Source organism: Paralichthys olivaceus, chromosome 1 (assembly GCF_024713975.1).
Source record: "Paralichthys olivaceus isolate ysfri-2021 chromosome 1, ASM2471397v2, whole genome shotgun sequence".
Lineage (NCBI taxonomy): Eukaryota > Metazoa > Chordata > Actinopteri > Pleuronectiformes > Paralichthyidae > Paralichthys > Paralichthys olivaceus.
The window spans coordinates 26958204-26984183 of record NC_091093.1 but is presented as its reverse complement, the minus strand read 5'-3'; the positions used below and the strand labels follow the sequence as shown (position 1 = coordinate 26984183).

Sequence of the window (25980 nt, the reverse complement as noted above, 5' to 3'; positions counted from 1 at the left end):
GAAAGCGCTATGATGCCGTCCAAGCGCCGGATCAACCCATTCGGATCTGGTGGTTGAGCAGTATCGAGTGCTCTCGGACAAGAAGGCGGCGGCGGCGGCAGACCTGATGCCTGCGCTCTTTGATTTGCTCGCTCAGTCGTTGCCTCGTTCTCTCGCTCGGTGGAGAGCTGAGAAATGAGGTTAAAAATGAAATGTGAGGAGCGCACAGGGGAGTGAAGGCCACAGACTGAACTGATTAATTACAACTAATCACACAAATCGGAGCTAATGGAAGTCTAATGGATTACTGGGACGACTCGCCACTTCTCGGATGGTGAAAGCACAACCGCTGCTGCTGGAGCTGTGGAGGAACCTGGGCCTGGGTATTTATCTGGCTCTGGTTTTTGAGTAATAGCAACAAGGCCAAACTTTGAAAAATGGCTGAACGCATTTATTTTCCCTCCGTTCATAAAAACAAATGGAGGTTTCATGCAGCGAAAATAAATAAACAGCTGTAGCGTTGATTCCGCTCCATGTTTCACATGTTTTCTCCTGCATAAACACATTCGTCTGGGAGATGAAACATAACCCCTGACATGAGCCGAGGATCCAGAGCCAAGCAAAAGGTCCTGACTGAATGCAGAGCGGGGCGCTGCGGCTCGACGCCACAATGGCCCCATTGTCGGCTGTCTGCCTATGAAATATACCTTCCATGCAAGTGCATTTGTTAACCTCCGCCAAGATTAATGACATCCCGGTCACATAAAGGAGAGATTGTTTCCTGTGTGGCTGCAACACAGGTTTTATTATACTGTACTGATTGTGTGTGTGTGTGTGTGTGGGTGTGTAGGTCTGTGTGCGTGTAGGGCAGGTCCACCAGCTTCTGAGTAGGATGTGAGTGTTGAACAGAATGTTCGGTGCTAGTGTCTCAGTCTGTTCTCAGAGTGTATATATCTGGACCAGTGTGTGTGTGTGTGTGCGGCTATCATACTACATTCAGAGCCCAGTCTTGGCTTGACACTCGCCATCTGGAGCACGTCGCCGTGGCAACAAAGGGGAAGCTTCTGGAGGCAGGCACAGTGGGAAGTAAAACACAGACACAGAAATAGAAAAAGAAAAGGAGGTGACACCAGAGAAAAGAACGAGAGAGAGAAAGCAGAAAGGAGCGAGGGAGGATGTGGAACTATAAGACAGAGACTTCACCCCCCCCCCCCCCCAGATGTTCAGGTCTACGGTACAGCTGCTGACGCCAGGAAACAAATGTTTGCAAAAAAAAGAAAACTTACTGAGGAGGAAAACCCTCGACCAGAAAAATTGAATTTGACAGTTAACATTAGCTCTGGACGACAAAGTGAAACGCTGCGTCAAAAGGGATGAAAAGCTGGTAACCATGGTAACAGGGGCATTTAAGGATTGAAGGAACCCCCCCCCCCCCAGTAATTAAATGGTTGAAGCGGGTTAAAAATCAGCAGTGCAGGACGGCAGTGGAGGTGAAACAGACAGAGGCCACTCAGCCCTCGTGTGCAGGACGTCAATATTCAATTAGGCCGCTGGACATCATTAGTATGGCAGCGCTGCGTCTCTCTGGACGTGACACTGTTCTTAACCCCTCTGCTCCCCGGGCGGCGCTCTCTGGGTCCCAAGACAGGCTATGATATCCCCCGAATACCCCCCCCCACACACAATAAACGCTTCACTCCTCTCATTACACTTTTTAATCTGACTCCTCCCTCTCCTCCCTGTATATATATATATATATATATATATATATCCACTTCCATGAGTTCCATATTATTTCTAATGCTTCCTGGTCATCTCGCTCTTCTTGGCTAATGATGGTTTTAGCTCAATACTCCATCACAGTCGTGTAATTTTCCAGTTGTAAATGTAAAAACTTTACAATTTGAAGTCTGTCAGATTAAGGCCGATGTCTATAAACCTTTGACACCACAGGATACTGTTATATGTGTTTCTTTAGCATTCATCGACTGCTTGACTGTGTCATCCAGTCTCATACATAACACCAGATATATTCTGATGAATAATACAGTGTTGAGTCTCTGGGGTTACACGTTTCCAATAACATCCTTTCTTCTTTGACAAACCTGCTGTTTATTCAGTTGTTGGTCCTGTAAAGACTTTATTCTTTGTTTCTTTTATCCTGTTCCTGAACTACACACACTCACATTGTATCGTTACACCTGTAGAGACTGACTTCATATATTTCTTGAGCCTGAAAACTCAGTGAAGATTTTCCCCTCTCCCACAAAAACCTGAAAAGATCTGACTTTCCCTGAATGATAAAGACTTGTGCCAGCTCACAGTGTCAGAGGTAGAATGACCAGACGACCATGGCAGAGGGCAACATTCCAAAAGATACTGAAGAAAACGATTTTCAGTGTATCGCTCACACGGCTGGTTTGTAAGATGTCGTCGTCTGTGTTAATATTCCTTCTGAATGGCCACACTCCAAGAGGAGAGGGAGAAGTAGTATCGTTCTCCAGGAAGTCTTTCACAGTGTTGCCCTCGGTTCACATGAGAAGCACCAGTTGTTGTGTAACAAAAACCTCCATACAGCTGCCCCATCGTGGTGTGAAGTGGGTGTGAATGTTGGATTGTTGTATGGGAACGTTACAGAAAAGACCTGCTTAAACCTTTAATAAAGTGAGAACTGGGAAACCTTCACATCAGAGGAAATCCCTCGTTCCCATGCACACATTTGTTCTGCAAAAGAGCAAACGCACACACATGGATGCACAAACACACAACCCTCTGCAGGGTGAGACAGAGCAGCATGTATGTGAATGTGTCGTAGCGAGAGCAGAGATAAGATCGAAAACGTGTAAAGTGGGAACCACCACCTTAAAGCCGGACAAGGGCTGCACCCTGGGATATCAGACAAATAAACTGCACTGTAACCAGCCTGCAGATAAAAGCAGAGAGAGAGGGGAGGTGTGTGGGGGGTGAGTGAGTGTGTGCAGGTCCAGCGATCCATCGTGTCTGACCTCTGAGTCAGAGTGGCCCTGGGATCAGCGGGGGGAGGGGTCTAATTGATCAACCTGTCAGAACCAATGAGGAAGGCCATGTTAATGGGACTTTTATAAGCCCCGCGGGACGTACCACCTGACACTCAAAGCTGTATGAGTATGTGCCAAAGCAGAGTACATAACCTGTGTGTGTGTGTGTGTGTGTGTGTGTGTGTGTGTGTGTGTGTGTGTGTGTGTAATCCCAGAGCCCAGGTAGCCTTATTAAAAGGAGCCAAGTGGAGACTCTGGCTGGGTTTTGACAAATGGCCTCTCAACGCCAAGGCCACCTTTGCAAACTTTGGGGACGAGGTAGAAGGCGAAGTCACAAGGGTGAAGGGGCCGTGAATGTTTGTGTGTGTGTGTGTGTGTGTGTGTGTATGTGTGTGTCTGTGCTCTGCTCTGCCCCCGCACTAATAACCTGTGCCTAGTGACTGATGGAGTGTGGAATGGATTAATCTCGCTGCAGTCATGCTGCCAAATGCCGAGGCGCTAAGGGTTAGCCACCGGACTTAGCCCGCTTAGGAAAGGCTACAACCATGGGGACGGGTTGGTGCATGTACACACAAACACACACTCACACAGAGACATACACACTCCATCCCTAGGGTTTGTCCTCACACTAAGATGCAGCCAGCTGCAGTTTGACCTGCAGGCTGCTAATGTAAAACAACCGCTGCATCAGCCAGCAGATGCTTCACAGCAAACACAGCTGCTCTCGACGACCCAGCAGCTCCCAGCACTTCACTACATACAGGTCAGAGTGTGAGTGTGTGAGTGTGTGTGTGTGTGTGTGTGTGTGTGTGTGTGTGTGTGTGTGTGTGTGTGTGTGTGTGTGTGTGTGTGTGTGTGTGTGTGTGTGAGCAGACAGACAAACCATGAGAGGGGAAGAGAAAAGGGCAAGTACCCAATATGTAGCAGGAAACCAAATGAGAGAATAGAGGATGGAGTGCATATCCCCTGCCATCATTACATCTCAGAGAGCTCTTCTGCAAACACACACACACTCTCCCTCTCTCTCTCTAACACACACTCACACGAGATACACAAGATTAGCTTAGGCATCAAAGCAAACCACAACTACAATAAAACCTGTCAGTGTGTGTGTGTGTGTGTGTGTGTGTGTGCGTGTGTGTGTCAGAGTGGGCAGACGACTGTCAACACACTGCCAACGATTTGCGAGCAACCACAGCAAAGAAAAGATTGTGAGAGAAATAACAAGTTTAACTGGAACATTAGCACCAAATATTTGCACCTTTATCCTTCATGAGCACCTTTGCATTTTACTAGATATTCAGAGCCCAGATATCGGTGCTTTACTGGCTTGTAGTCTGCCACCATTTCTGTTTTAGCAGCACTAGTCCTGATACCGCACGGAGCAATATAACATGGGGAAATTGAAAATCTCGGCTGGTGGCTAAAAGCACCCAGCATGTGAAGTCTCAGTGTTATTTTTATGGTAAAACAGATGAACCAAATGACAAAATGTTTATTTTCTTTTGGGAAAATGTACTTTACTGGCAGCAGTTAATTATTCCCTTTACAAATGCATTAGCTGATTGTGTTCTCCGATTGATTGATTAACATTTCCACTTACAAATGTGAGAAGAAAGTGAAAATATCCTGCATAGTTTCCTGGAGCCCCAAGTGACCTCATGTCGCTTTAGACAAACCCAAAGATATTCAATTTGCTTTCATATAAAATGTAGAAATTCAAAAAATCCTCTCATTCAAAAAGAAAAATCTAATATTTATAAACTAAAAAATTAGTTGATGATTCAAAACAGTTGCTAATTACTTTTCTTTCAATCAACTAATCATTTCAGCTTTATTTAGTTGTTTTTAGATGTTTTTATTATAAATAACCCCTTTTCACTCAAATGTGCCGTTTAGTTTTCTGCTTGTTTTATAAGTATAACCTACCTTGCACACAATATCTTTGCCATTACTCTTCGTTGACTATTTTTGAGGGACTATATTATATGATATTTATTATATTAAAAATTAATAAAAGACTAATATCTTAACAGGGCATCAGCCTCCAGTATCACCTGGACGCCTGTGAACTAATAAATGTAGGTGTGTTAAGTGTAGAAGTTGTAGTGGCACCAATGTGGCAGGTGTGGTTGAGGAGGAGCAGCAGCGAGGTGTTACAGGAACACGGATACGTCCACATGTGAACACAGAATTGAAACACTTTGAAATATGGATCTGTCAGGAAGCAGGTCTGGAGAAACTGGAGCGCAGACTAATAAACAGAAGGGGGATCTGGGAGCTATTCACAGAGCCTGTATAGGGGCTGGGGGCAGGGGCCCTGACACACAGCCTCAACCTCCATGAACTTGATCCTGGAGAACAATGTACACAGGGGGAAGAAAGGAGCGTAGGGAGGCATGGGGGGGAGGCGATTCTCAGTGACAATAACTGACGCAAGGTTTCATTTTTCAGCTCCGCTCCAAGGACCGGGACTGCATCCCATTTTCTATGTATTCTAAATGGAACAAGGTGATCTGGAAATGGTAAGAAGGCACTTGGTTGCACAGGTGCAACTTCTAGACCTTTTCAAAAGCTGTTCCCTCCCACTGCTTCTCTTCTACAGCACAAAGACGACACTCTCACGTCCGCAAGTTAATTGAAAAGAATGGAAAAATGAAATGAAATGAAAAAGCTGCGAGTGTGTCAAACTCTGAATTTAGTACACACAATACTGAGAGCGGATGAGGTATGAAAGGAAATTATCAAAAAGGACCATTGTGATTTGGCCTCAGCCAGTCATTGTGCCAATTCAGACCCAAACGCTGAAGGTCTGCGGCTCTTCAGGCACAAACAGAACCAAGAGAAAGAAAGAATAGAAACAACAAACGGAGGCGGCTTCACTTTATGAATTAGCCCAGAGACAATCTTACAATCCTCGTTACTTTCATGAAAATTCAGATAATGTCTGAAATTATTCACTATTAAATACACAATCCACCAGTTTTACGCGTGTCGCAGTTGTAAATTGGATTGTATGCATTTATTTAGACTTTTCTCTTCCGAGGACACTTTGACAAGAAGAGTCAAAGGAGCCGACACAAGTTGACCAGTGACAGTTGAGTTGGAGGTTAGGGTGTGTTGTAGTGGCCACTGTAAATATGGAAGACGTTTCACCCAGCAGTGCCGGGTCCGTGGCAGGACGGAGCCTCCTCTCTCCAAAACAAATATTACAGAGACTTAAAGTTTGTTAAAAATCTATAACACTACATGGAGTTAAAAAGTTACGGGTTAAAAAGGGCTCCGCATACCAACTTGAAAACATCATCACCCCAGCAGTGAGGAATTTTGGAGGGAGCATCATCAAATGAAGATGCCTTGCTTCCCCGTGTCTCGACAGTTCATCATCATCGGAGCGAGAACGAGTTTATGGAGGTATCTTAAAGGATAACTGTCTGCCAGCTGGAGCATTGTAGATGTTCAGTGACGTAGCAGGACTATGGCTCTTAATGTTTAAGTAGATCTACAACAGAACAACTTCAAGCAAAGAAAAACTGCCTTTTGGAGTGGCCTAGTCCGAAAACTCCTCCTGAACGAGTTTTTGAATCCAGCACTTCACTTACTCTATCCATCAGCAGTGCCAACGTTCAATGGATGAATTCAATAAATACACAAAAGAATCTAATTGTTTGTTACGATCGTGTTTTAAGGCCAATAAATTCAGTAAATCTAACAATTCCACAGTGTTAAAATTCATTTTTCCATAACTGCTGAACAAAAAAGATTAAAGAAACGTGTGTTAATACAGTTTCAGATATGTGACCGCAGCTCACAACGGGTTGTTGATACCTCAACCTTTAAGCATTCTGTTATAAAGTGATGCATTTTCAACAAACCTGCCTCTGACACAATGCATGAATTCAATCTTTCCTGAATAATTTCAGGTTTTAATCTGACACAGGGAAGTTTTCAGATTTAACATCACTGTTTTAAACATAAATTCACTGAGGGTCAGGTATGGCATGTTGATACTTTATATTCCAGCGTACATGTAAAAAGAGGTGAGTAATGAGGCTGAACTTTGAGATGGTAATTTAAGTTTCAGGCATCAATAAAAAAACTATTATTTTAAAGGTTTTTATGTTATTAGCAAAATGGTCTTTCATTGTGGCTTTGGTTTCTTTCTTCAGCACAGTCAGATGAAGAGAAAACGAAAAAAATCATTATTAGAGCGCACTGCAAGCTGTTAAATGACAGTAATGCTTTGATTATATTGGTGATTGTCCTGCAGAGTGGAATTACTCCCCTCCTGAGGATTATTAGAGACAAAGCAGCAGGTTCTCACATAGCGCTCTCAAAAGGCCGGGAGCACACCCTGCCTTGTCCTGACATGACAGCCCGACCAGTCTTTACTGCAGAGGTCAGGGGTCAAGGGAGGGGAGGACGAGGAGGGGTTTTGAAAGGCAACAGGAAGAGCCATGGGGGTCAAGCCAGTGCAGAGCTGTGGCACTCTGTTCGTGGTTATTGTCTGGACCTTACAACGAGTGGATGTTAGCGAGGGCCCAAAGACGCTGTGGCAACAATAGGCACAGGAAAGCACACAAACTGGCATTGTTAGTCTCATGGATTTGTATATAAAGAGCCGGAACACGGACAAAACAAAACGCACAAGGCTGCACAGGGCAGTCTGTACAAAAGAAGCTCAGGAGTCTGAAACACACACACAAAAAAAAACAACAGAATGCAGAGTTAATATGAAAGGCTGTTCTTTTAGGGGGCAAAATGAGGATCTTCAACTTTTCTTATTAAACACAATATTTAAAGACATCATCATAATAAGCACTAGGGAATTGGGAATGGCAATTTCACTATTTTAATGTATCTGGAAATTGACAGAAAAAGATTACTCAATAATGGAAATTTATGAATTGTTAGTTGTAGCTTTACAGTCGCCTTTAAGCCATCTTCTGTAAAATACGTTCTTCTAAATATAACATAAGAGTTTTGTCTCTATTGTTGGTTGTTTGCTTGACACTGATCAGAGAATAGAGGTCACAGTTTGCCCATCGTTTTATTTACGACACTACATCCCCGTTGACACCTGGGTGTTTCTACCTCGACCATCGTGGGTCTAAATTCAGCGAGTGGCGATAAGCAGAGCCCCGTCCTTGCCACTGAAACTGCGCAGAGGTCAGCAGGAAGGAAGGGAAGTGCTGCAGGATGATGTGAATGCTATCACGCCAAGCAGAGACCAGTAGGTAGGCTGCCCTTCTGTTTATGGAGCTGTCGTTACCGCAGTGATTGATGGCTCGCTACAGACAATCCACATCGGCCTCGTGAGAGATGTGGCGTCGTGGGGGACGAAATGGGAGAGAAGAGTGTTTGTGTGTGAAGAGGATGGGGAAGAAAAAAGAACTTCAGCCATCGAGGACGTTAAGTCCATTTTTCAGAGAGCCCTGTGGTTCTAGTTGTACGATAGTAAAATAAAATGCATATAGGTTAAGAAAGACATTTTTATCATTAACTCTGTAATTAGATATGTTTGAAGTCAGGGTCATGTTTGAAGTTTCAAGTCAGGCCAACTTAAAAATATTCAGCTTTTACATTCAAAAGCAGTTCAGGGAAAAACCTGAAGGGTTCTCACCACACCACCAAATGTAGATAAACCACCAAACCAAACAATGGACATAACTTCCTTGGTGGAGGTAGTAACTCAATCAAACCAGAGTTAATAAACTACTGAGCACTAGTTCACTTGGCTCAAACTTGTAAAGGTAGCGTGGTAAATTATACATTGGATGGCCAAATATATACGGACAAACACTGCGTCTCTATGTGGTCTTGTTTCAAAACGATTCTTGGTGGTGTAACAGCCTCACTTTTCTGGTTTCAAACTCTCGCCCCTAAGCTAAAAGTGCATGACTGTCCAAAATATGATCATGCACTGAAGCAGTATGATTTCCCTTAATGTAGACCAAAGGACCCAAAGCATAAAAACAGTCCCAGATCTAAAGTAACCAAACCCGTGTGAACAGTTTTCCAGACTGCAGAACATTCTCCTCACTGTGATATTCTCTGCACCGAACCAGAGGTGTTGGCTGCTTTCAGAAGACGTGAACAAAAATAACACCTTGAACAGTCTGATTGAGTCTCTGCTTCATCTTGTTCCATTTCTCTCCATCTTAAATCATTAATGTTTTCCTGCTAAAACTCGCATGAAAACTCAGCAGAGCCTTCACCACTTTTCTCTTGATCAAAAAAGAAAAACCCTCTGAGCACTTACCATCTCTAATGTCGTGTCCAGACTCGATGTCACTGATGGTATAACTTATTCATCTGAGCTTTTTACATTTGGCGAATTCAGCAGCGCCAGCACTTAGGTTGGCGACCTTTAACACCGAGCTCCACGGAAAATAAAGGGCAGGACAGTAAGGTACGCTTAGAGCTGAGGTCTATGTTTAGGCAGGAGAAAAAGTAAGTCACTGGTAAAAGGTGCAGCTAATGTAGGGCTGGCACACCTCAGGCCACAGCAGCTGGGGACACAGGGCTTTCCTCTGCTTTTCAAATATTTATCCCCTCATAGCGTTCGACACAGCATGGGACAGAAAACAAGATGGAGTCCTGCTGGGCCCTGGATCTGCCAGTGTACACACACACACACACACACACACACGCATATAGACCAGCACAAACACAGCGAGGATAAAAAACAAACAGATGGGCAGATTCGGATGTCAGAGACGTACACATGTTCTCTTAGTAACCATGACCACAGAATTGATAATGATAGAAAGTCACTGCTGCCTCTAGGAGAAGCCTGGAGGTTCAGCGTCTCCTCTGTGCAGGAAGCCTGTGGTCCGGTTCAGGGGGAGAGCAGAGGACCGTACCCTGACAGACCCACTCTACTCCCCGCCTGCTTCCTGAGCCACCTTGCTCTCCCTTCCAGGGAATTGTGATTGCATTTTATAGCCTGGAGCAGACTCCTCATGTCATGCATCCCCTCCTCAATGTCGCAGACATCTGGCTAGCTCTGGGCTCTCCTGGTCTCCTCTGTGCACCCTGCTGTCCTGGATCGTTTGATTAAGCCTGCATCGCATGTAATCAGACTGAGGGCTTCACCCCCCCCCCCCCCCCATACCTGCAGACTGCACTACTGCAATAAATGTCACATGTGACAGCTGCAGTTTGAGTCTCGCGTCACTCCGTTGACATTTTTAGAAAAAGAGATTATATAAGATAACTGAAAACACCTAAAGTAACCCCGGGCCGAGAGAAACACAATCACTGTACCTGCTTTGTTTTTTTTAAGAGACATGGTGAGAGATTTAATTCCCTGAAAGGAAACTGTTATGCTGTGGTGGTAATCCTCGTCTATCTTCCTCTGCTGATGCCAAGTAAACCTAAAATGGAATTTGCATCATGTCCTGTGAGACAGATTTTAAACTGCAAACAAACTTACAAGCAAGATCATCACCTCTGAAAGTTCAACTGAATTAATGTTTAGTATTTTTTTTCACAAATTGCGATGCTTTTCAAAAAAATCCACATATCCACTTATAATCGATTCACATCACTTTATCCTTCACAGCAGATTTTCAAACATTGAAGCTCTGTTTTATATTTTTCAGTTTAAGTTATACATTCACATCTGACATTGTGAATAATTTCATATTTTTTGTGTTGAAGGAATGAATCAACTGTTCCTGAGCCGATTCTCTCTCCCGACTTTCTAATTTCTGTTATTTTTAAGTCTTTTGTTTGACTGGAAATTGTGTAAATAAATAAAAATCCAATTCCAGTTTAAAACAATCTTTTTAAATTACCTGCTGGTTGAATCTCTGTTCAGGTCAAAGCTCACATTGTGCACAAATTGATGACAGGTCACCAAACAGCGAGGAATGAACTCGCCAAACTGTTAAATTGTGAACCCATTCATTACTGCTCGCTCACCTGCCCCATCACTAAGCTTTTCATTATCAAGGTGACTAACCTGCACAGCCATTAGCTGTGATGCTATTCATAACCCGTTAGTTAGCACTGGTATGCTGTTAACAGGCGACATGCCATTAATTCTGAAGGTACAAAGAAAGACGTGACCCCGTTTCAGAAAGCTGCGATGAGCCGGTGCGCCGCCATCACCACGGCCGCCGTGTGTTTAACGGGCCTCATAGGGGAAAAGAGACTTACAGTGTGTTTACACAGTGGCATCTCTGAGCTGGTATTAATAATAGAGCCACTTAGCATTCAGAGGCACTGGTCTCAGCCACACTGTTTGTTTCACAGGTCATTAAATTTATGCCGCAGCCCTAATGTTCATTACAGCAGCAAGCTGGCCAGGGGTCTGTAACACTCGCTCACTGTCTTTAATCCCCAGCTGTATTCCTAACACTGGCTTTCTTTTCATCCCTCGCTCATTCTCCCTCTCTCACATCTCAGTCCATTTGTTTGACAACAATCCTTTCCCGGTTTAATTAAAAGGATTGCGCCAGTGTTTCCAGGTTTCTTGTCTTCTCCCCCCTCCCCCGTTCTGATTATTTTGTTCAACCAACTCACTCAGATGAAATGCAGAATTTCAAACGAGTGTTTGTGTTATACAAACACTGCACCATTTCAATGTGTGACTCTTCCACCTTAAAAACCTGCTGCTATGCCGGTTTGTCATTCATAGGTGATGCTGGCAGGAGGAAGCGGTTCCTTGTTGGGGTTTAATGGTTGGCAATTCCACCTCCTCTGGAAGTCACCGTGCAGCAGGCTAACAGAGGCTGGAGGTTCGAAATCACAGACAAAAGGCTTACACAATGTGAAAACTCATTACGTAGCTTTACGAGGATTTTAGAGAAATGACGAAACTGTAAAACAAAAGGGATTTGTCAAGGCTAACAAGGACACATGCAGAATTTAGTTAATTACACTGACTCCCTTCGTTTTTGGATATTGTCTTTAAAACCATTCATTTGCTCTGCTTCTCTTTAACAGGAAGAAAATACAAGCCTTAACCATCTGAGACCTAAAAATACGAACAGGGGGTCAGATCTAATGGACGGACCAGGTGGGGGCAAATTTAACATGCGTGCACACATTGAAAATCTACACTATGGTTTCTCGTTGCAGCCACAAAGAGGAACCTGATCCCACAGACTCCAAACCAACCACCAATCCTTCTATTATTCCTTAATGCGACTGATTATTCTCTTCAGGAGAGAAAAAAAATAAGAGTCCTGCAGGAGAAAACACAAACACTTTAAGGAGCGAGCAAACACTGTTTAATCTAATTAATCCTCTTGGAAATGTAGCACACTTTGAAGGCCGACTGTAGCCGCTGGAGGAAACTTACAGAAGTTGAACCGCAGAGGAAAGCAGACGGGATTCCTTAAAGGAAGAAGTTTAGTGGGTCAGCTGGAGACTGTTCCTGCCAACAGTCCTCTCTACAGCTTAGACACACAGGACCAAGACACCCAAACTGTCTTCATGTCAAAGAAAGGATGAAGCAGATAAAAATTGAAGCTCAAATTCAACTGCCATTTGAAGGATAAAAGAATCTGTCAATTCAGAAAGCACTCGTAGAATAAATGGCTTTTTCCAGGGTTTGCAGATTCAAATATATGAACACTAAAAACAAAAAGACAAATTTACTGCATTGCCTGATAATTCAATGTGAGCAACCTTGTTGCAACAACAAGAACCCGAACCTGACCCTCGGTTGCAGAGATAGACTGGACACGGTCTGAAATGCATTCAGTCGAACACTGCAATGAAAACATGGTCTGCTCTCCTGCTGCAGGAATCTGTTCCATCCATCATGATTGGGTTAAGAGTGAAGATTCAGCAAAGACTGAAGACAACAGCGGTAATGTTATAGCTCTCAGAGCATTAAGCTAGTTAACAGTTCCCCAGATGCATCAACGCAAAACATGATCAGCCGCTCGGACAGAAAAATAACCTGAAACCTCTCAAGCAGTGAGCAACTAACAACATTGATTAGAATTCGTGCAGATCTCACTGCTAGCACAAAAAATACATTCTCAATTTCCCAGTTTGAGGTCATCTTGCCCTCTCTGCTCGATCCAGATTGTTATTTAGATCTGGACCAAATTGAACACATTGATATCTGTCATCTTAATATGACAGATGATTCACTGGGAACTTGGTGAAAATATCAAAAACGCCTTATCTGGCAATGTTAAGGAAAGCGATAAAATATTCTCACATCCATGCCAGAATGTAACGTCTTCTATCTTGGGCCATGTCCAATCCTGCAACCAAGTTTTGTGCAGATTCGTCGAGTAGTTTTTGTGTAATCCTGCTGACCGACCGACCCAACAAACAAGCGACAGGGGTGAAAACATAACCTCTTTAAATACCTCATAGTTTATGAAAACATTTTTGTTCAACATGTTTATTTGACAATTGGCCAGGACAAGAAATCATTAAGCAGAATTCAAACCAGAATTAAAAGCAGGCAACCACACCCCTCTATGCTAACGATATGTTCTGACCCTGTGTGCCTGCCTTTGTCATTATATGCATCTGGCGTCCCCTCTGCCCCGGCCAGGATCAGAGACTCTGCAGAGCGTCGAGTCGTGCTGCTCTCTAATTAAAGCTGACGCTGCCACTGAAGCCCCGCCAGCCTCAGGGTCAAAGGTCACCATGCAACCACTGACAGGAGCAGGTAGCCAGCCACTGTAAAACGTGCTGCAAGGCAGGCTGCCCCCATCAGGCTGCCCCCACCCACTTACACCTCCTTAACCAGTTCTCCTCCTTCACTAGTCCCTGCCTCGTTTTTTCTTTCTTCCAATTCCATCCTCCTCTCTGCATCTTTTGTCTTCTCAAGGGAAAAAAATATGCATTTATCCATTCAATAACAGGGGAGAAAAGGATGAGAGCCACAGCAGTAAAGGAGGAAGGACAGAGGGGATGTAGAGGAGAGGGTTTCAAACAGCGGCAGCAGAACATCTATAGGACACTCGCACTTCATTCCCTTTCTGCCTGACGAAAAAGAGTGGGGATGTCACTCCGAACCGCAAGGCCATCATCGCAAGGCCAAACAAATCACTGGGGGGTGGTGGAAATGAAAATCATGGGTAGAGGTGAATCTGTCCAGAACAAAGAGACGCTCATGTCCTTTGCTCTGCCGCCAAGAAGAACCAGACCTTGGTTTGTTTTCTTGAATGAAAAAGTAATAAAGGTCTTTGAGGATGCTGGTGGTTGAGTTATAGAGAGCAACAGGGACACAAATCCACTTATCATGCTTACAAAACAGTGGAAAAAAGCTCTTAATGGCAGTAAAACTAAAGTCCCTTGATGTATTTTGGATGCATTAAGTGAAGCGGAGCTTGTGAATAGAAGTCACATGGACTGTGAGGTCTCTTGTTTTCTGGTCAGAGTTGTAGCAGCGTGTCAACTCCAGAGGTCAGAGGCTGCAGCCCGAAGAGAAGGCGAGTCAACAGTGTTGTCAGAGCAACTTCATCTACAGCGTTTCCAGGCTGTACTTTGTGCTGCTTGGCTTTCTGAGCACGAGCAACTGCTGGTTGTCAGATGTCACCGTCCGTCCACCTCCTCCTCCTCCTCCTCCTCCTCCAGCTCACACATGCTGGAGCTTTGAGGTTGTTTCCTGGAGGTAAACAGGTTTACATGCTCACTCCTGATATAAGCTGTGCTTCTGTTCTTCTTCATGTGGTTTATTGGACACGGACACACAAATACACACAGAGGAAGTGAATATGCAACTACAATGTGGTGTAGTTGTTATGTTAATTAGATACAGCATGAATGTAACACAATGTAAAGTATGATGTTATAGTGACGTTTGACACAATTTACAGTCGTAAGAAATTAATCTAATGATTAAGAAATGTTCTGTTTCGTTGAAACAATGTTTGTACTATATTAGTCAGATTCTTTCAGAAAACCTAATTTCACTTAAAGATCAGGAAAATAAGCTCTGAACCTGAAACCAAGACACGGAACCTGAATTAAAAAACAACATGTGAACGTGTCTGTTCACACTGCAACCCTAATCAGGTGAAGATGGAATGCATTTCCTCTTACGCTGCCATTACGCGTCTCCCTGCTGCAGAGGGATGCGTCTTTCAAACCAAGGGCTTCCAGATAAAAGATGGAAACCAGGTTATGTGACAAGAGGCAGGCGGCTTTAATACGTGCAAGTTCTGCATGTGAAGAAAAATGTGCTAATGAGAACATTAAATAAAAAACATCCCGTTATTTTTTGTTAAAAGATTCTTTTTGTGGCACATTTTACATCCATTAGTCTCCAGAGGAGGGTTGCAGAAGCGGAAGAGGACAGTGTTGTCTATCTGTCTTTAGTGACTCCAACAAAGGGACGAGGCCCCGTGACATCTCAGGCAGGGTCCACCAAGAAGACGCACACACAAGCACAGACATGCAAACAGACAGGAACAATTACCTTCCAGCTGGAGGCTCTGTTTGTACTGTAACCACAGTCTGTCCACACCGCCGGCGACAGACTCCAATCTGACCTCATGGCAGCTTTAACACAACTCGAGAGCAGAAACACACCGGCGGCTGAAGCACAGCTGTCTCTCTCCATTATCTCACATTATTACTTTTATTCACACAGCACTCTGTTTTTTTTCCGTCGAGGTGAGAAACCTCAGGAGTAAGGTTACGTGCCGCTGAAATAAACAGATTAAAGACTTAAAATGATTCATTATCATCTGATAATGCCGAGAGACGGCAAAGCGGGAGGTCAAATTACATACAAATGTCAGAATGAGGGATAAATGTGGGCTGTGATGTTTTTACTTCAGCTTGTGCAGAACAAACGATTCTCTGATGAAAAAAGGCAAACCTCAAGTAAACTGCTCCTCCTCAGTCCAAAAATAACAATCAATACGGCCCAAAATCCTGACGCCTGAATGTGTTTCCAGATCAATAACAAACTAAATGACTTCTCTGTCTTTTATTGGAGTGTCAAGAAAATGTCAACACAATTCTCAATGTCTCTTGATTTGCAATTGGAGAGAAAGTGACTGAAAGTGGAGCAGAACAAAGCAAAAATAAAACAAAACCGAAGATTTTTCTTAAGAGGATTTCTTTTTAAAATTCTTGCATAGAGGAAAATATTTTTGACATGAGATTAGACTAAAAAAAACAAACAAGTCAGAGTCTCATGCCATATTCAAGTAACGCGCTCCACCAGCATCACAATAACGCCCCCTTGACTAAACTTGATTTTAACTACTTCAACACAACAACAACAAGAAAACGTATTCAACTAGATCATTTCCCTCTTTTGCAGGGAACCTCGTGTTCAGGGTTTTTTTTTAGGCTGCGTCAGCCCTTTTCCTCGCTGGCAGTGTTTGATGGAGCGGCCGGCAGTCGTGTGGCAGACCTCTGCCTGCCCGGCCGGTGACTGATGCACACAAGGCCATGGAGGAGAGCTTTATTAAACGACGGCGAGGACCCATCAGTCTCCCTGTGACATATTGGGGGCTCATCTTGGGGTGGGGGTGGGGAGTGCGCCAGGAGGAGACAGGGAGATGTGAAACATTTAGTCTGTATGTGTTAACACATCTGTGTGTGTGTGTGTGTGTGTGTGTGTGTGTGTGTGAGTCATTTAGCAGTGAACGCTTTGAGTCACAAAGCTGCAGAGAGTGAGGGAGCGATGACAAATCCATCACTTAACCCTCTCATTCAACCTTCTGACACACACACACACACACACACACACACACAGTGAAAACACTCTACATACACAAAAGTGCGCTACAGCTGCAGAGCTGGACGGCCTGCAAGAACAAATCACTTACACGCCCCTCCTCCTCCTCCTCCTCCTCAGCCTTCATCACCAGCTGCGGGAGGCTCCATGCAGTCTGAACCTCCCTGCATCTGTAACCTGACGACTCCCTGCAGCTGCACCAGCACCCATGGGTGCACCGCATAGGGCCAACAACAACACACACACACACACACCCTCAGTCCAACACACACAGCAGGAGTGTCCACCACAGTCTGAACCCGTTAACAGATGCGCAGGGATTTCTATTTTATGCTCCATTAAGTAAAGGTGTCACATTCTCCCATCAATAAATCATTATCTCATTAATTCTGACATATTACTGTAATTACTGGTGACACTGCTGTCTGTCTGGAAACATTTCATCTAAAAGAAGCTTCGCAGAAGAAGAGAAAAAGAGAGCCACCTTTGTTTAGCTTGAAAAACATTTTTCTTTAAAATTTGTACATTTGATCACATTATGAAAACGTTTGTTTAGGCACAGAGGTGGTAAAAAGAATTGACTCAGCAATGATTAACAATTGTCATGCAAAAGTTGTTCGGTGAATGTTTAACTTAAAGAAAGGAAGCTATTCTCATTTCTGATGGCTGCCTGGTTTTGATCACGTGACACCGCAGAACGTTTCACTGGCGAAGGAAACGAGGGCAGGGCGAACACGAAGCCCTTGACTTTATGGTGACGGACATTTGTCAGGGTCCGTTGCCTCATCGGAGGGTAACGCTGCCATGTGCTCGCAGTCTGACGGAGACGGGAGAGTGTGTGTGGTGGGCAGACGGCCAACATAAACTGACGGAGGCTGGCGCCAGCGAAGAGGTGACTTAGGGGTGATTAAGCTAAAAGCAGCCGACACAAATGTCAGACCTCAGCGACATGGACAGATGAAAACAAGTAACATCGAGTTTAAAATTCCTGTATTCACTTTCACTCACGTGTTAAAGAGGTGTTTAAATAGACTGAAGCTTTGAATAGATGATCACAGGAGAACAGACGATGTCACCGAAGAAGTCGAACTCAACAACACTGTTTTTCTCTGGAGCACAAATCAGGCTCAAGACTTCACACAGTAAAATTAAATCAAAATGAGCTTTAATTAGTATGAAAGTGTCACATGTGCAAAGTGAATTAAGAAGTGTGGATGTAGAGCCGAGCATTAATTCATCTGTTTTCATTCGCTATTCATTTCCATTGGGATATATTCTCTCGGATTATAATTATTAATATCATTAATCTCTTTTTCACAGATTTCATAAAATAGATAAGGTAAATAGAACAAGAACACAAACAAAAAAATCCCCCCAATGTTATAAATCTCGTTTTTTCATTTAAATATAATAGAATGTTCTGCCCTGTAAGGCGATGATGTTGTTTTTAATTTTGTTGTAAATTAAGATATTTTAAGACACCTCGCATGTTTAAGCAGATCTGTCTTGTCTGTGATTTTCACTTTTAAATCAAAAGAAAAGTTAACTGAGGCTGAATGAAAATCCACAGCTTCACACAAACCTAAACAAAGCTGGGAAGACTCAAGGGCTTTAATAAGGTAAAGGTTCAAACTATGTCAACTTTTTAGATTTACTTCTTCTTTGAGTCTTTTGTTTCCGTCAGGTTTGTTCATTTTTTTAATATTTTTGCTGTTGAGGACATGACTTGTTATTGTCAGATGAGCGATCAGAGCCTTTGTAAAAGTGCAAAGATTTTAATTAAATCAAGGAAATGAATATAACAAAAATCTGTCTACCATTCAGAACTATTTTGTTGGGGTGTGTGTGTGTGTGTGTGTGTGTGTGTGTGTGTGTGTGTGTGTGTGTAGGGTCAGGGGTGGTCCACGTTTAATGGCACCAGGATGTTCATTCAACAAAAGGCCACTTCTTGTGAGAGAGAGAGAGATGGAAGGAGGTAACAGGTCCTTCCTGCCGCGCACTACATAGACAAAAGCATGAACCTCACACTGATATGTGATGCTTGAAAGATGTTATTCCAAACCAGGATCACTACTGTGCTGCTGTGTCAGCCTCCGCTCGTCTGTGAAGTCTTTCCAGCCGACAGCGGAGGAGCGAGGTCAAATGCTGATAAAGTCTGACTCGTTCTAGTTCATGTCAAAGGTTCTGGATGAGGTTGAGGTCAACGCTCATTCAAGCCAAACTGGGAAAACTGCTTCTTTATGGACTTTGGCGTCACGCACGAGGGCAGAAATGAACAGGAATGGAACATTACACAAACCATACAGTCTAATAATAAAATGTACGGTCTGAAATATAACCACAGATTTACTTGACTGGAATTTTGTTTAAACAAAAGTGTGTGGACACGGTCATATACCTTTGGCCATATTATGCTGACAGAGTAAGTCAATACCTCTCTTTACACACACACACACACACACACACACACGACCTTTACAGTATAAAAAAAAAAAAGATATGAATACATGAATAAAACTCAAATCTGCAAATGACAAATCTGCATTTGGCCCTCCGGGTTTCCCCTGAGGTGAGCTTCAGAGAGTCAAATGAGGGCAGGCGGATTTAATCTGCCGCCTCTGGAAGGCACACACATGCACTCAAAAGCACACAAGCAAGTCAACAGACAGATTTGCTGCGGAATATATCAACCGCATAAACCAACCAACACAGCGATTGTCATTTCTGAAGTAAACGGATGTAAGACGAAGATGCGACGCAAAGAAAACAAGTAAGAAAAGACAATGATGAGAATGAGAGAGGAAAAGAGAAAGCGTGTTTTCTTTTATGGGAAAGAAGAAATTAAAGGAAGAAAATCAGAATGAAGAGGGGAGGAAGTGAGAGAAGGGGAGGAGAGAATAAGAGTCTCCCCGGTGGTTGAGGCAGAGGAGGAGCGAAGAAGGAGGATCAGGGAGGAGGAAGCAGATAAAAAAGCAGCGGTTTGACTTTTGACCTGAGAGTGAAGTTGTGGTCAAGTCCAGAATCTAAAAAAACAGGTTAATCCCTCACAGAGAGAGAGAGAGAGAGACATAGAAGGTCTCTGTCTCTCGACCTCGGCTCGTATGTCTCTGTTGTGAATCCGTCAGCAGCTTATCACAGTTGGTAAAATCAGCAGGATTCCTCACATATCTGTAACCGGCACTGCCGTCACTCCTCCTGCAGTTAGGACCCAGCTGACCGTGTGAGTGAGTGTGTGTGTGTGTGTGTGCACAGTAATGATAATTTCTATTACGTATCTTAACAAATTCATAATTTAGTCAGTAAATTAATGACTGAAGCTCTAAACTGTGTCTTTAAAACTGAAAATTGATTTTCTTTACAATGACAGAACCAGACAACGACTGCTTCAACCGGGAAAAATTAGGAAGGAAAATACTTTTAATATGATTGACAAAATCTACGGCTTATCTTTCGCATGCACTATGAGCTGCGACAATCATCATCAATTATGTTTTCACAAGTAATTAAGGATTTATTTGCTCTAATAAGATTTTAGAAAACAGTGAAAAAAGCGGTTATAGCTTCTTAAATCTTGCAACATCGAATCATCACATTTGAGAAGCTGGAGCAGCAACAATCTGACTTGTTTTGCTCATGAAACTATTCTCAAAATAGATAGATCATTAAATAGAATCATTTCGTGTCGATGTTCAGAGCTGATCTTATCAAGAGCAGAGATTTGAAGTTTCCAAAATGTCAGAAGCTATTGTCATTGCTATGAGCCGTGTTTCACCATCCACTTTAACTTAATGTTCTCCGTCTGCTCCGAAAAAACAAGGATGGTTTTCAGACAGTTATGAGACGAGAGAAGAATAAATCTGAACTGTGTTGATTTTTCTGTTAGTCAACAAAGATTCATATGCTGCATTAAAGCAGCAGATGAGATCACGAAAGATGAAGATTAATAAATACATTCAATGGGTTTGAACTTCAGATAGAAGGACTCAAGAGTTTTAATTTCACTTTTTGTCTGGAGAAGAAAGTTAAGATGTGAATAAAATCCCAAAGTTCAGCTTCAAGAGACCTTCAGACTCTCAGAGAGGTTTGACTGTCAGGGTGGGTAGTGTGTTTGTGTGTGTGAGTCTGAGTGTGTGTGTGTGTGTGTGTGTGTGTGTGTGTGTGTGTGTGTGTGTGTGTGTGTGTGTGTGGGTGTGAGGAAGGGGGAGCTTCAGGTATTTGCTCTGTTAAGCATCTGTCATTAAACAGTGTGTGTTGTGTGTCTTTCATGCTACGTTGCTCTCACTCTGAACTGGGTCAGAGTTTTACTCAAAATATTTCAAACACAGCATCAGGAGAATTCACCCTGGAGACACGACTCAATTATTCTACTGACAAAATAATAATAAGATATTATTTTGATTATTGCTTTGCTCATTTAATTAATTTGAAATTGCAACCTCTCAAATGTGTGCATTTGTTGCAGTCTTTTGTTTAAATTAAATGTCTTTGGGTTTTGAAATGTCACCTTGGACATTTATAGACATTTATGAGTGCACAACATCTGGTTGATGATGTTTCCAGGTAAACTCGCTCTCTCTCTCTCTCTCGCTATTGCAGGAGATCGGAGAAGCTCCGACTCAATTGGTGGCAATAAGATTATTTTGTGAACCCCTTCACACTTCAGGATTATTTCAAAATTCAGGTCAAATCAGGTCTAAAATCAGCTCTTAGTTAATCTTCCAGTGCAGCAACCCTTCATTAAAATATTGAAAGTAGGATTTTAATATCTTTTCCACCACTGGTTGTGAGCATGTGATAAAATACAAAGAACTGGTCAGGCAGCTCAAACCCCACCACAGTTTATTGTTGTTTTAAAGCAGCAGCAGAGCAGACCACAGCAGCATTTATCAGGTGCTAGTTACACGCAACATTTCCTGAGTGATGCCGTCGCGCCCCGACTTGCGGCAGCAGACCTCTGAGAGCTCGGAGGAGCTCGGCCACCCAGGCAGCGAGCTGGTGAGCTGTTGATGAAGTGAGGGGTCACTGGGAGGCTAAGTGAGACCTCACACTGGACAAGCAGGCCAGACCTCGGGCCACGATGGCATATGGGTGTGAAGGAGGTGAGGAAGCCGAGGAGAGGTGGAGGGGCAGCCAAGCTGTCCACTCTGCCTCTCACGAGACCCCCAGCTGTCACAACAGACACTTACCAATCCTCACACTAAACACCCACCAGGGAGAGGGGGGCAGCATCCTTCCTCTTTCAAACAGGAGGATGGAAAGGAGGAAGGATGGAGGGAAAACAGAGGGTAATCTCTTCTCCCTGCTGCTCTGATGTCTGAGGAATTCTGGGATCTGCCCCCACCTCCTCCTACTCTCCGCTGTCCTCCGCCACTTCTGAAGCCTGGCTGCAAACCTGCTAATTATAGCCACTAAAGGATGAAGATGTGACCTAAATAGTTATTTTGAGTCTGCAGCAGACTTGTGAGAACCGCTGCGCAGCGAGCACACACAGAAGAGGGAGTCAAAGCAGGACAGGGGAAGTTCCAGCCTCGACCGTCACACAACAGAACGCACAGCTGCAGCCCAGGCGAGCCGAGGTCAGACCGCAAGACTGCTCGAGTTCTGTCAGACGCTTCAGACTTCAGAGTTTTTCTATTTGCTGAAGATTAATGAAGCAAAGAGAGGACAGCGCACAGATGGCTGCATCGGTCTGAGATAAATTCAGCTGGAAAGAACTGGACAAATGCAAATCTAATTAGAATAATGCTGATATTGCTGAAGTGATTTATCGGGGGGGGGGTTCATTCCAAAATTGATCAGTGATTTACTTGGTTTTCTAAAAATTATTTTAGCTTTACTAATACAAGAAGCTGTTTAGTTTCTCTGTTTTCGTATCTTAATATTATACAATCTTGGAGTTATTTTAAGAACAGCACATCGTGGCCCTAAGACAACAGAGAATTAAATTTCTATTAAAATTGATTGAATTGAAATTGACTTCTGTTCTACTCATTGTGAAAGTGACGACGTTCAACCATTGATGACGTTGCATGAAGCATCATGTTTTGCTGTTGGTGTAATATACACTACAGTTTGCATGTTTATGCAATACATTTTAGAGCATAGTTTTTCTTATCATGTTTTGCGCGCTTTTAATACAACTCTGTTTGTTTCGTGTTTCAAATGCTTGGGAGAACGATTCCCCTTCGGGAAAAGTAAAGTTGCAAAGTGTCATAGCCTCGTTTCTCTCAGGTAAATTAGTCATCTGCAAAACATCTAAACCACTTTTGCATCTTCAAAAAAAGAAGCAAAAAGTGTTGATAAATACCAAATAAGTCTGTGAAAGGATCTTAGCAGCTGATTTTAACGGCTAAACAATAAATCGATCGAGCTCTAGAACCAACTCCAGAAATCAATTTGGACATGACACTCATTCACAACCGCACACTATAAACAGTGACTTCAGGAGAGTATTTTCTCTGAGTGAAAACTTCTCACTCCCTCCTGCCTCCGTGTATCAAATACATGCTGCTCACACTGTTCCTCGCCCGAACACTCTCCCCTCCAGCGTACTCTCCACACCTGAGAGCCTCCTGACAGTGTCACGGTACCACGCGTATTACTTAACCTTGTGTCAAAACACAGGTGTAACGTAAACCCCGGGAGCAGGCGAAGGTCCTGAGCTCATAAAGAAATGTGCGAGCTGGGAATAGCACCCTGCATGTAAGAGAGGCCCCTGAGTGAGAGTGTGAAGCAGAGGACAGAGTCACTGCAGAGAGTGGAGCTGGAAAACAGCCAGACACTGACACACCTTCACCTCAGGGATCCCACACACAATAAGACAGAAATGTGATTCAGCGGAAGCGAGAGGTAGAATGTGATGAGAGACGTTTCGCATGTAGGAGGAGAACAGCTGGCGCTCTTACCATGGCGTCCCGTATATCCGGAATCCCTTAATGGTGACGTCCGAGTCCTGCAGGTACACACAGTTTGTGAGGAGCGACTGGACATTGTCAAAGTCCTCTGGTTTGAGTTTGGAGACTGAGGGGAATCGGTAGTAATCCTGCTTCACCAGCTCAGCCATAAAGTCCTTATCAAAGGTCAGCTCGTGGTTCCCGGCGATCACCACTTTGAATTCGTATGGAAGGCCACCTAGAGGAGACGAGACAAACCAGGGAGAGGGTGGTGAGCTGAAGTTCACAATCCAAATCCACATTATCTTATTCTAGGACAGGTGGGTTTGATGTGTGAGGAAATATCAAATAGATGGTGTGTGTGTGTGTGTGAGCGATTCAGCATTCGAGACAAAACTGAGAAAGTGGCATACACAAATGTTTGACTTGTTTTCTGACATTTTAAACAGATCTGTTCGTACATAACACGAGAAAATCAGTAAAAAATAGACATTAAAGTATTTTGTTACACTATAAATATTTCTCTACTTTCTGCAGATTTTGTCAGTGCAGCGTTTCTCTCTTTCAGGGCAGACGGGGTATTTTATAAGATCACAAAGGAGTCGTACTTTCCACCAGTGCATTTCTACAGAAACAGCATACCCGCCCTCAGAAGCCCCTGCATACCTAACCCTGAGCACAGATCAGGACTGGAAGGAGAACTCTGATAAGTAGAGGATACAAATGCCCTCCGTTCACACAGTCAGAGAGGTTACAACCACAGCTGACGGCTCTGCTTGACCTCATCAGACCATCGTCTATCTCTGCCGTGCGCCTGGAAAAAAGCATGAACCTGAACTAAATAGAGAGGAACATCTATTACGATTCACATCCCCTCATCCTTCAACTTCTGCTGTGCCCTTTTCTCTCTCCTCCTTCCCCTTCGCCATCAAGCGACTGACTTAGTGCTTTATTCCGGCCGATTGAGCACTCAACGAAAGGGTCTGGCCTTCATCACCCTTCTGCTCTCTCTATATATTTCTTCTTTTGCTCTCCTGGATTCTCATTTCCAGGCTTCCACTTGATTCTGTTCCTTCTTTTCTGACTCTAAGCCTCCTCTGTAGCTGCAGCACAGACCAGTCTTCAGTCTAATTTATAGCAGCGTCAAGACAAAAATATCTACAGGACGAACGGGAGCTGAGGGTGCTGCGGCATTCCTGCATGTTAGGGCTGCAACTAATGATTATTTTCATTATTATTTATTATGCTGATTATTTACTCCAGAAAACAGCAGAAAAACCCTGGAACACTTTCACAGAGCCTGAGGTGCTGTCGCCTGATGTTTTATTCATAATCTAATAACAAAAAGAAAAACAGAAAACCTTCACACGTGAGAGGCTTAGATTATAAATACACTCATGTTCAAATGTTATTTTCAAACAAACTGCTGCTCGTCAGAGCTGTGACACTGACATCAGTGATTAATAATGAATGTTTCTGATGCACTTCTTCACCTACATTTTTTTTGGAACAAGTCACGAGAAAATCTTTGTTTGTGGAAAGTACAAAAAGAAAATCATTTGTTGTTAAGGGTGGAAACACGTAAAGTTATGATCGTAGCTCGATGCTCAGTCTGGGGGTTTAGGAATGGAGGGAAAATGAAATGGTTCATCTGCTCTGACTTGTTAGTAACAATTATAAATGTGCACAGAAGCTTTTTGTGTTACACACTTTTGCAAGGACACAACACATTGTTGAGCCGCTGCTGTTGTTGTTGTGTCTGTAGACATTTTACATTTTGCAGCAACACCAATAATAACAATAATTAAAGTATTTCAGTGTTTGTTTCAGTACGTTTTGAATATTTAACACATTTTAATGATTCCAGCTGGCACTGATCGAGAGGTGGGTTCAAACCGGACATGTCACCCAAACACCCTCAAAGGATAATCTGTGCAGCTAAAGAATTCATAATGAATGAACACTGTGAAAATACTGACAAACCATGTTGATTGTCGTCAATTCCCAAACCATGATTTTTCAGATTTCCTGGACATTTATTTGTAGAAACTGCACAAAAACAGCGAACAGAGTCAAATCTTTCCCATTCACGACACCATTACTGAACTAATTTACAAATGAGACGCCTGCATCTATCTCCACCATCAAGGTATTCAGCTTTCCAACATTACCTGATTCCTCATTTTCTTGTTAAGTGCTTTTGTCTATTTGTTCCCGTGCTCCACATCGCTCTAGCCAGTAATAGCAGAGGGTTATGATGCATGCCGAGAGGGAAAATTGAAGTGTGCAAGTTCAAAATTGGAAATAAAAGTGAAATAAAACTAATAGAAACTGAATACATTCAGTCAAAATACACTGGCTCAATGCAGACATAAAAAAATCTCCACTGCGTCCAGTGTGTGTTTGAGTGTGT

The 25980-nt window shown here is 43.3% G+C and overlaps 1 protein-coding gene across 3 annotated transcripts in view; it reads right to left on the bottom strand.

The window, feature by feature from the left end:
* The window catches only part of mpped2a (metallophosphoesterase domain containing 2a), a 56937-nt gene that overhangs the window by 5598 nt on the left and 25359 nt on the right, over nucleotides 1–25980 (bottom strand). For all 3 annotated transcript variants that reach the window (XM_069526592.1, XM_069526602.1, XM_069526598.1), the window contains exon 4: nucleotides 23580–23805. In XM_069526592.1, coding sequence (XP_069382693.1) covers nucleotides 23580–23805 — 226 coding nt within the window. The remainder of the gene's footprint in view (nucleotides 1–23579; nucleotides 23806–25980) is intronic.